Source organism: Pituophis catenifer, unplaced genomic scaffold (genome assembly GCF_029215685.1).
Source record: "Pituophis catenifer annectens isolate HBS135680 unplaced genomic scaffold, rPitCat1.0.hap2 SCAF_1, whole genome shotgun sequence".
NCBI lineage: Eukaryota > Metazoa > Chordata > Lepidosauria > Squamata > Colubridae > Pituophis > Pituophis catenifer.
Window position 1 is genome coordinate 219,785,408 of NW_027256881.1, and position 12,333 is coordinate 219,797,740.

The window sequence follows — 12,333 nt, forward strand, 5'->3', positions numbered from 1 at the left end:
GATGCCCGATCTGAGTTGCCTCAAGTCCTTGTGAAGTGGGCAGACAATAAAAACTGAATATATAAATATAATGACTAAGACCAGTGCAGATATCAAGAATTATGGACACTTCAAGTATGAGATAAAATTGAAAAATATTACATAATACTGTTGAACAACCTATAATGCCATGTTGTATATGCATGGGTTTATATGTTTTAATGATTAATTTAGACAATATATTGTGTTAATATTTGTTCTATAATTGTCAAATTTATAATATCATTCTTTCATTTTGTTTGGAAAATTTTAAAAAAATGATTCTATGAAAGCCTCTGCTAAACCATCTTTTGAAATTTGTGGGGGGGGGGAAATGGGGGGGGAAATGTTTCTGTTGTATATGTTTGAAAAAAATTCCCATAACTAGTAGACATGATTTACATGCTCCCAGCAGTCTAAACCAGTGGTGGGTTGGGCGGGTTCACAAGAACCGGTAGAACCGGTAGTACCGGTAGTAAAACCGGCGGAGGCTCCGCCCATTGACCTGGACATCATCATAGGTGATCTGTGCATGCACGGGCACCATATAAACCGGTAGTAAGGGTAAGTAGAACCCACCCCTGGTCTAAACATACTACACGTTTCCCATTTAACTCTGACATATTTGTTTTAAAAAAGCACAAAAAGCACCCAAAAAAACCAACATTTTCACCATATTTTGTGAAGCCATGGTGGTGCAGTAGTTAGAATGCACTATCGCAGGCTAACTCTGTCCTCTGCCAGAGATTTGATCCTGACGGCTCAAGGTTGACTCACTTTCCATCCTTCCAAGGTTGATAAAATGAGGACCTAGATTGTTGGGGGCAATATGCTGACTTTGTAAACTGCTGTAAAGCACCGTGAAGCACTATATAAATCAATATAAATCTATATGTAGCCACATAGAATAAATCTTTATTCTATATGGCTACATATATAAATATAATAAAAATTAGAGCAAAGAATGTAGCAATATGTAAATCAATTAACACTGTAATTACACTGTTTACAGTATGACTTAACCTTGCCTTCTGTTGAAGTTTATTTGGTTTTAGAAACAAATACTTTCTCTATTTCTCCCTGTTTTTCTTCTGAAGTAATCCATAAATTGTAGAAGGATATAAAAATTAGCTTCAGAAAGGATTTCCTGATAATGAATATGAAAATATTAACTAATTACAAAACATGTTATTCTTTTTTACCCAACATAGATTTATATATTTGAAAATAACATCTATTACCAGCCTGATGTAAAGAGCAGCTCTTTGAGATTGACATCTTCTGGGAAAGAAGGAATTGTTTTTAATGGAATTGCAGACTGGTTATATGAAGGTAAATTGCACAATAAAAATTGCTATATGATGCTAAACACAAAACAGCTTATCCTTGCTCAACTTTCAAGGGAAAAAAACATTATTGTGGAATAAACACTGGGGTGAAATGCTACTGGTTCGGGCTGGTTCATAGTAAAAAAAGTAAAAAGAAAAGTTCCGATGATCAGCTGAGCGATGCGCGATCGTCAGAACTTGTTTTTTTTTTACTTTTTTAGCATTTTTTTACTACCTGTTCTCTGGAAAATGCTTTAAAAAGTAAAAAAACAAAGTTCCGATGATTGCTCATCGCTCAGATGGATTGTCAGAACTTTTTTTTAAATTATTTTTACTTTTTAGGCATTTTTTTTTTACTACCAATTCAGGCGAATAGTTAGTAAAAAATGCTTTAAAAAAGTAAAAAAAGAGGCTCTGACAATCACAGCTGTACCGCGTGATCGCTGGAGCGTTTTTTATTTTATTTTATTTTTTAAAAACATTTTTTTACTACCTATTCGCCCAAACTGATAGTAAAAACTTTTTAAAACTTTTAAAAAAGGTTCCCATGCGTGCCACAGCTGATCACATACCCCCACGCTGTTCTACTTACCTTCCCAAGCCGCCTTTTGGCATGCACATGCATCGTGTGCAGCTCAGGTTTTGTGCGCATTGCGCATGTGTGCACACAGCACTTCTTTGGCGCATGGTGTGCATGTGCAGCCAGCGAACCAGTAGTAAACCAGTTCAGATTTCACCACTGGATAAACATTTTCAATATATCTTGGGGAAGTTGTAGCCCAGGTATATTTTATACTCTTAGGCTTAGGGAGATCAATATCAAAGTAGAAACAACATTTTTTTGCAGATGTTTTATTATTTATGTTTTATTATTTTCAGGGAGGCTTCTTTAGGTTGAGAAATGGAGATTTCCTTACAATGAATTCTGAAGGATTGGATAGTAGTTTGATGCTTCCTTGGAAGTACTGGTTGATTTTAAACAAAACATTGAGATGAATAAAGAAAACAAACTCCCATCCTTAGACTTTCTCATAACTAATTTGAATGGTGATAACCTGCAAATCCAAATTTACAGAAAATCTATTTGCATAGAACAAAACGTATATTACCATAAAAGCCACCACAGAAAGCATAACATCAGCTGCATATGAACAATTGTCAACAGAGCAAAAACCAAAAACTACAGCTCATCAGCACCCTCACAACAGATGGACTCAAGAATATGAACAATGATCCTACTTCAAATGTCCTTAAAAATGTACTATGAATATAAAATATGGAAATCCCAATTATGCATGTTTTTTTTTTTACCTCAAGAGAAATAACTTGCATGGAGAAGATAAGAGAAATATTTTTAGCTTGTATTCTATAAATTATTCTCCTTTTTTCAGTGGAGTGTAGAAGTGCAGCTAAACAATTTTGAAGTGTGAATTTCAGGGAAAAGTGAAGTATTCCATTTAATTTAAAATAAAGGACACCATCCTTTGTAGTTTCTTTGTTCTTTCTTTTATGTTTCTAAGAGCAAAATGTTTAGATAAAACTAATGTATCAAATGTCCTTCCATGGAAATCTAAAAGGTAATATTTACTGGTAAATCTGATACAAAATGCTAATTTCATGGCTTTACTTATTTTTCCTCAGAGGAACTGCTTCATTCACACATTACTCACTGGTGGTCACCTGATGGAGAGAGGCTGGCATTCCTTATGATAAATGACTCATTGGTACCAAATATGCTTATTCCTTGGTTTACTGGATCTTTGTATCCCAAAGGAAAACAGTATCCATATCCAAAGGTAAGGAAATTGAGTAATACTTTCTTTTTTATTAATGCATGCTTTATTTAATTGCTCCCTTACCCACAATTACTAGAAGAAAACAGTCATTGGAGCTGAAGATAACAACTCTATTACAGTAGCTAAAAGTAAAAGATTTAAGCAATTTTTTTTATTACCAGATATAATTACAGACTTCCCAGTCCCAGGAGACTTGTGTGGATGTTTTTGTGAATTAATGAACTATTCTAGTCTCTCTTTTTTTGTCACCTGTTCAACATCAGGTTGAACAGAGCAGGTTGAGGCATGAGATCAATGGCAAACAAATTTAACAAAAAAAAATACATTGAATAAATAATCAAATAAATAATTCCAGTTCTTCTCTCTGGTTAAGATCAGGCTGTTTACCTCTTCTATCATGTCAAATAACCACTGTAAGATGTAGAATATATTAACGATGCTTTACCTCCAGGCAAAGCTACCTTTATGCTATGTGTACCACTTTACAAAATATACCTAAAACCATATCAGATATAAAACCATCTCAGGTATGCAATCATCATATATAGAATATATTATTGCAATGAGCTTTATCTGGGACTGATTTTGTAGGCTGCAGCTGGTGTGTGATAAGCAATTAGCTGGTAAGTAACAGCCACCATAATTAATTAACACCAGTGCTTTCGGGCCTGCATTAGTTATCAGAAGGCTTCTCAGCACAATTCAAAGAGTTAGTTGTTATTAATAAATCCATTCATTTATTGTATTTCCTGGGGTGCACTATGGGAATATAATAAATTGAGCTTTTCACGTGGAAAGCAGATAGCCCAGGTTCGAGACCCAAGCATTGCATAACAGGGTGAGCTCCCATTACTTGACTCAGCTCCTGCCAATCCAGCAGTTCAAAAGCATGCAAAGGCGAATAGCTAATGAATGCTGTCAGTTTGTTTAGTGCTTGGATTATTTGTTGGTTTTATTGCTTTAACATATTATCATAAACTTCTAGAACTTTCGCTGGAGTGTGGCAGTCTACAGGAATAGTAAAATAAATAAACTTTTTAAAAAAACATTAAAGAACCTGTGAATGTTAGAATCGAACATGTAGTTTAGCATGGATTTAGGTCAGGATGAATGATGCATGAACTTTTTAAATCAGTCTGTTTTCCCTCCCCAGCGTGGTTTCTTTTTTATTGTTGTTTTTACTTATCATTATTTGTTTTTAATCCTTTACATTCCATCCAGTGTAATTTGGTCGTGGGTAACATTAGAAATTGAATAAATATATTTTAAAACCTAAATAATGTATTACTCTGGACTAGGGTTTCTTTGACAATTATATTTATTAATTTGATTTTTTAAAAAATATGAAATTGTTAGATGACTTTACAGCATGTAAATTAAATGTACATCAGTGGATATTTTTCATATGTTTTTGCTAGGAGCAGAATTAATTTCTACAACTGTTATATTACTTTTCTTCAGCAATTTCAAATTGAACAGTACAAAAGAAACACAGAACAAAGGATAAAATTTAAGATTCAATTAAACTTATGATAAAGAAATTATAAAAGTCTACTATAATTTATTATGTAGTGAGCAGATTTATATTGTTAATAAATTGTAACATTTATTTAATTTTTCTATTCATTTTAGATTCACCTTAATTATTAAGCAAATGATCTAATAATATAGACTAAGACTTTATGTTTTGCAATGTTTTACTTCACTGGGCAGGTTTAGTAGTATTTATGACTACTATTAGACCAAGCTGGTGCATAGGAAACTTTTTGTAATTACTTTTACTCCTTATAAAAGCATCATCCCTTTTTTGTATTTTATACAGTTATTTATATTCACAAGGAAAAAAGGAAAATAAAATAAGTGTGCAGGAATGTAAGTCTTACTGAATATGTCAATGCATGGCCATCAAATTAGGATCACTCAATATTCTGTCATAGAATATCAATGAGATATCTACATGACTTGTATTTAATTATTCCATTCATATTTCATCAATACTGAAATGTTTTTATTTTTTAAAAGGCAGGTGAACTGAATCCAGTAGTCAAGCTGTATGTTGTCAATCTATATGGCCCAACACATACATTGGAACTCATGCCACCAGACAGTTTTAAATCAAGGTAAGCAGATTAGAAGTTGATATATTATAACTATATTCCAGGGAGCCAGCTTGGTGTAATGGTTAAGGCACTAAAGGAAAAGGAGTTGGTAAATTCTATTTCTGCTAGAACTAGACATGAAGCCAATTGGGTGACCTTGGTGGCCAATCGTTCTCTCTCAGCCCTCAGAAAACACAATGCCAAACAACTTCTGAAAATCTTACCAAGAAAACTGCAAGAACCAGTCCAGGCAATCACCATGAATCAACACTACAAGCAGAAAAGTTAAAAAGAGAGATGGGGGTGGAGGGTAACTCTAGCTACAGAAGACCAAGTCTTGCATACAAATGCATACAAAGTTTGAACTCAGAAGACAGCAACAGATAGCAAATGTTGCCTCTGCAAAGAAGCTGAATTTGCAAACAGTAGACCATCTAATTAGTTGTTGCAAGAAGACCACACGGATTGACTACAAACAATGACATGACAAATTAGCAACAATGGTGCATTGGAATATCTTCAAGAAATATCTATTTGCCTGCAAGCAAGAACTAGTGGGATCACAAAATAGACAAGAAAATAAAGAAGCTAAAATGCTATGGGACTTTAGACTCCAAGCAGACAAGTACCAGGCTTAACAACTGTCAATAAGAAAGACCAAAATAAGCAAACAAAAAATCTGGATAGCAGATGTTGCAATACTTGGAGATAGCAGAATAAAAAAGAAAAAAATGGGGGGAGGGTGTCACAAAATACAAACATCTTAAAATTAGAAATAGGACATAGCAAATAAAGCAAAAATAATGCCAATACTAATAAGGCACTTTAGGTGTAATCCCAAAATATCTCGAGCACCACTTGAACACTATCAGTATTGACAAAATCCCCATCAGTCAATTGCAAAATGCAAGTTTACTTGGAACAGCTTACGTCCTGCAACCAGTATTTTCAGCACCATCAACAGTGACATCTGTCTAGGTGCTTAGGAAGGACTCGATAGATGGATAAAGGTCCCAAATCCAGTCTAATCATCTGCTTGACTATAAAACGAACCATAATAATCATTTTTTAAAAAAATTTACAGATTGATTTTAGATAATAGAATGAAAATGTTATTATAGAATTGAACTATTGATTTTTTTATAAAGTATTTGACATTGTTTTCATAAAAGATATATGAAGAGAAGAGAACCTTCCTTACAAGAGATATATCTGTTATGCAGACAGAAAGAGAAGTACCATTATCTGATTAAATTTGACAAGATTTTATGTTAAGGTTTGCAACAATGAATGGAACAGATTAGAATTTCAGAAAACCTCTCTAGTTACACATTCAAAGTCCAAACTCTATAATCATTGAGTTAAAGTGACCTGTTACTTTTCTCACTAAAAGAATGCTTGATTCTGAAAACTGACCATTTCTTTAAATGAACTGAATTTCAAATTAAAATTAAACAAAAGGATCAATGAAAGAAATACAAGATAGGGAAATTGTCTGGATTTCAAAGAATCTAGAATGAACTTTTGCTGATTGGGATGGAGAATAAAACTTTAAAGATTTGTTCATAGAGAATGAGATGAGATACAGGATGAAGGTATTGTTTATTGTATTTTAAGAAATGGCAATTAAAGTTGTTCATATTCACCAGGATGGATTCTTTCTTTCTTTTTGTTCCCTTTTTTTCTTTGCACATTCGATTTTTATCTTTTCATTTTTGTAGTTTGTATTAGTTTGATGTGTATATGTTATTTTCAATAAAATTATTACAAAAATGATTTTTTTTAAAAAAAAATTAGATTTTAATACATGCAAATGTGTAGATTATACAGGGGTGAGTTCTAAATAATCAAATTCAAAATACATTATATCCTTTAGTAAATTTTCTACTATAGGAAAAAAGTATATTCCACTATAGTAGGAAAAAAGAATAAATATTACATATCTAAGTAGATAATAGGCCTATTTTTCTTTTTTTAAAAAATCATGGGTTTGTGCAAGCTTACTAAAAAAAAAAAAAGATCATGTATTTGATACATTCTGTTTGAGTTGCAAATGGTTTTAAGCAATCATCTGGCTGTCATATCACAAAGCCTGAGTGTGTGCATCCCTGGAAAATCAATTTTAATTTTACCTATGAAAGTACTGTATAATGCCCTAGTTACGGAAAATTGGAATTGGACATGATAAACGAAAACCATATTGAAAAATATTTTAAAAATCCAAGACACAGGCTATATTTTCTCTTTCTTTTACCCACTCAAAAACAAATTGAGGTCCGTTGACCCTTTATTTTATACACATTGAAAGAAGTCCATAGTCTGCAGCAATATATTTCTGATATGCTTGATGTTTTTTACTATTTATGTTCAGATGACACAGTGTCACAGAGAAGGGCATGTAGAAACAGTATTCTGATAAAGGAACATATCCAATAGAAGAAGTCTATGTTAATTGGTGTTGCCATTCCCAAACTGTAATCAAACTAAATAGAAATGGAAAATGTAATACACCGTTACTTCATCTAGAAATGCCTACAAGGATAAGTCCCAAAAGAGCCACCTGAATTTTCTGGTTTTTCTTTGAAGATGTTTCGCTTCTCATCCAAGAAGATTCTTCAGCTCTTTGTTGGAGAAGCTTCTTGGATGTGAAGTGAAACATCTTCAAAGAAAAACCAGAAAGTCCAGCTTCCTCTTGAAAAAAGCACCTTTGGGACAACCATGACTTGGATGACTGAGAATCTCCATAGATATCAAGGATAAGCATCATGACAAGCTTGAAAAATTGCTATGTGATTTAAATGAAACATCCCAAAAATTCAAAATCAATAATATTGGCAAAGTAATTGTCTCCTAACTTGCTGAATGTAAACATGAAAGACAAAGGGCATTCCTTTGATATTCTTTTTGAGATCAAGTCTTGATTGTTAAGATGATAGTATTTTATCTCCAGAGATACTTATAAAGATGACTGTAAACTACTAGCCTGATGAATTCTATGTATTGGTATCATTACACCAACAAACAGCTTCTATTATTTACACAAATTATTTTTGTATCAGTATCAAATGTTTAATTTGTTTATACAAATCATACTATAAGCATTTTTACAATTTATTGTATTTTGTTAACCAGATAATACTCAAGAGCAATTACACAATTTTTAGAAGAACATGAAGCTATTTACAAAAGTAGTGTAAAGGAGTATGATAAACCACAACAAAGGAGGAATACAAGAACTCCCAAAGGTGCTTTTTCAAGAGGCAACTGGACTTTCTGGTTTTTCTTTTGAAGACATTTCACTTAGAAACTTCTTGGATGAGAAGTGAAACGTCTTCAAAAGAAAAACCAGGAAGTCCAGTTGCCTCTCGAAAAAACACCTTTGGGACAACCGTGACCTGAATGACTGAGAATCTCCATAGACGAATGCAGAAACTGTTAGGTAAACAACAATGTAACCTTGGGAAGGAAGAGAGGAAGAGAAAGAAAAGAAAATATTACTCTGATTTTTTATTTTTGTATAAGAGGGGACAAGAGAATATCCTAGTAGGCGTTCAAGATTCTTTTATAATATCCCGTAACAATAAAGTGGAATTCTGATAGCCCTTCAGTTGTCTGTTCCTGGCCAGCTTTGAAAAGCTGACATCATGCTTGAAAGTCTCACCTCTTTATAATGTTCTATTATTGGATGAAATGCTCATTTGATATTTGAGGCATCCCGTTGTCTGAAAGATGAGTTGCTGAACATGGTCATAGCATCAACAGCAAGTGATTTTATATATATATATATATATATATATATATATATATATATATATATATATATATATATATATATATATATATATATATAACAAACCTGCACAATGATGTGGTACATCTAACATAGAAATTGTGTCAAAATTTCGTTCAGCTAGAAGAGACTCAAAACACTTCTGACCAAACAATGTTATTCTCATCGAAGTTTGGAGGACTTCAGGATCAATTTTTGACTCTAACAACCCAAATGAATTGTTTATAGTGGGCTGGACAACAGAATGTCCTGAACAGTGCTTAAATATTGCTTTTCCTTTGAGTCTGCAGAAAGGAGGAATAACCAGTTGGCTGTGCCTTGAGAGCATTAATCCATTGCTGGACAATTATCAGATCTTGATTCAAATATTAGACTTTTGATGATTCAGAAAGGAGAGTTACAGCAAATTGTCTCACGGCGAGATGGATGGCAAACACATTTAATAAATAAATAAAATTCAGACGTTTCACAAGCTAAAGCAGGTGATCACAGATTTCATGAGTATCTACCAGATTTCAATCATAAGACAGAAATATGGAATGGAATGATCTTATTCTGATTGACCAGTTTGGGAAAGGACTTGCTGATGAACTGAGAGATGAGTGGGGCAAGGCATATTGTCAAAATGTTCTGTGGCACATTTTTTTTTCCTTTTAATTTATGTATTTCTATAGCCACTCAATTCATTCAAGTGACTCTGGGTGGCTTACAATATTGATGGAAGATTGAAAAAGTTGAGACACTGAGGAAAGAATATGGAAAATTTCACAGCCTCTCTGCATCCTTATCCCCCACTCAGTGAAATCCTTAGATGCCAACACTGGAGAAGCCATACAAATAAGAGCAGGTTTTATCCACAGCAGAAAAACAGAGAAGGAGAAAACACAGTAGAAAACTCTACTGTGGAGCTATAGGGCATGTGGCCAAGACTTGCATTGCTAAAGTACAGATCTCTGAATCAGTTATTAAGTGCCACAACTGTAGGACTGTGGACTTTGTAGCAAACAAATGCTGAAATCATTCCAGAGTGTCATCTTTGGAGATCCTCCTAGATTTCGCTCCCAAGATCTCAATAGAGAGCCTCAGGCAGTGAAGAGTTCAGACAACAACAGCAGAAAAGCATACTTTATTCTTGTTACTCTTCGTACACTCTCAGACTTAAACATGCAACTCTCCACTCTTCTAGATTCAGGTGCACGGCCAATGTCAGAGAAATACTGCAGTTTAAACTGCTGACAAAGAGAAATGTTTATTTGTGGAAACAATTGACAGGCAAGCACTTTGATCTGCTTTTATCATGCAATGTACAATTCTTTTACAACGGATAATAAATGATCCTACAGAATTATTTCCATTCCATTTTATCACAATTTATTTACATGGCTCATTGATTGGGCTCAAAATAATGATCCAGATGTTCACTGGCAGCAAGGGTCAATCAAAAGTGTGAGCAGCATGGTTTGCAAAGTTCCTACTCTTGCCTTCTTTGCAGAACAGTTCTGGCAATCCTCTTCCTTACCAGAAAAGTGCATAGAATTTGGTTATGTTTGGGGGAACAAGGAATTAACCTTGCTTCTCTCTCTCTTTTTTTTTTTTATTATAATAATTTTACTAAATGTTACAGTTAAAAAAAACTGCAAAAAAAGAAAAAAGAGAAAGTGCAGAAGAACAGAAAAAATAATTTAGGAAGAAAAATATTTAAAAAGTACAAACAAGAAAAAGAATAGAGATATATAGAGAAGTGACTTCCCCATTTGTCAAAATCAATATCAATAATTTTAACAACACCTTATCTTAAAATACAGCCATGCCTTCTTCCCATGTCTCAATTCTTATCTATAAAGAGATCTTGAAATATCATGATTCAATCCTGGTCAGTAAAAATCTATTATTGTAATAATTACCAGAAATAACAATATACCTATTTTAACTTTGATCAAATAAATCCAGTTTATGTTCCTTCCTTTTACTTTTAACAATCTTGATCTTTAACCTCTTCAAATAATGTCCTAGTATTTGTTTTCCTTTCATTTTTTTGTCCCTTTTCACAAAATTCTTCAGAACTTAAACAGATCATTTTTGTAACTCAAAATGATATAGCTATCCAAATTGCTCTTTTGGTTTGCCATTTATATAACTCTTTTAATTGTTAAGACATCAGCCAGTTTCATTTGTATACCAAGTTTAACATCTTTTTCCATATTAGCCTTGCAACTTGTTATTTTTAAATCCACTTTCAGATCAAACTAAATTTTGTCTGATAAAATGTGTTCCTATTCCAAAATATCTTTTAAGGACAGTCTACCTGTAGCATGAAAGGTGGCTGGGTGACCTTGGACTAATCATTCTATTTCAGCCCATTTTGTCAGTCTTGGGCATCAAGCTGGTGGGTGAATTCCTGCTGTACCAGTGAATGAACACAGGGTTGATCTGTAAAAAAAAATAAAAAGTAGACCCTACATTTGCAGGAAAAATCTATAATGGCATACTCTTTTAAAATTAATTTCTGGATCCATTGCTTACAAATATCCACCAATATCTCCAGTGTTAAAATATTTTGCTCCATTCTAAGTTAGTAAATCAAATTTAAGCATTTTTCTCTTTTAACTGTTAGTAAATCAAATTTAAGCATTTTTCTCTTTTAACTGTAATCTTTAGTTCCTTCTGGTTCCCTCTAGTGTCCAGCATTCAAATTCCCATCCTATCGTTTTTTCTTTTAAGAATTCAAAACAACAGCATTTTCCCTCGAGTGTCATGATCCAAGACTCAAACAACTCAGATGTTGAAGAAGAGGCTCCAACAGAACCTGTAGAGTGTCAGCCTTAGGAGACATTGAGGCTCATCAAACCCAGGAACAGGTGGAAGAGTCAGATGGTTTTGATGACATCAGACCTCCCAGCCCCTACATCTGGTGAGTAGAGTGAAGAGCAGAGCAACATCATTCCTTTAGGCTTCCTGCCAAGCAAGGCAGTCAATATCTTGATTAAAAACAGCTGGCTACAGCCTGATTTAAGAGACAGCTCTGTTCAATGATCCCTCATGGAAGCAACTGTTTGATCTCCAGCTCTTGCATAATGTTCCTGTTCATGTAAGAAATCTTAAACCTCTGACTTTTGGATTGACTGACAACCTTGACCTAGCTTTTGGAATTTTGGACTGATTCTGGACTATTCTTCTGTGTGTTCCTATATGAAAACAATTCATTCAGGCAACCATCTGAGACTTTGCTTTGGTTTGCATGCTATTATCTCCTGGCCTTCAGTAGAGTGAGAGATATAGCAGCTGTGTTTGAGTCAGTAATT

The 12,333-nt window shown here is 33.6% G+C and overlaps 1 protein-coding gene across 4 annotated transcripts in view; it reads left to right on the forward strand.

Annotated features, from left to right (window-relative positions):
- DPP10 (dipeptidyl peptidase like 10) overlaps positions 1-12,333 on the forward strand; it is a 201,389-nt gene that overhangs the window by 119,463 nt on the left and 69,593 nt on the right. For all 4 annotated transcript variants that reach the window (XM_070957038.1, XM_070957037.1, XM_070957039.1 and 1 more), the window contains 3 exons: positions 1,230-1,350; positions 2,988-3,142; positions 5,165-5,262. In XM_070957038.1, the coding sequence (XP_070813139.1) occupies positions 1,230-1,350; positions 2,988-3,142; positions 5,165-5,262 (374 nt within the window). The remainder of the gene's footprint in view (positions 1-1,229; positions 1,351-2,987; positions 3,143-5,164; positions 5,263-12,333) is intronic.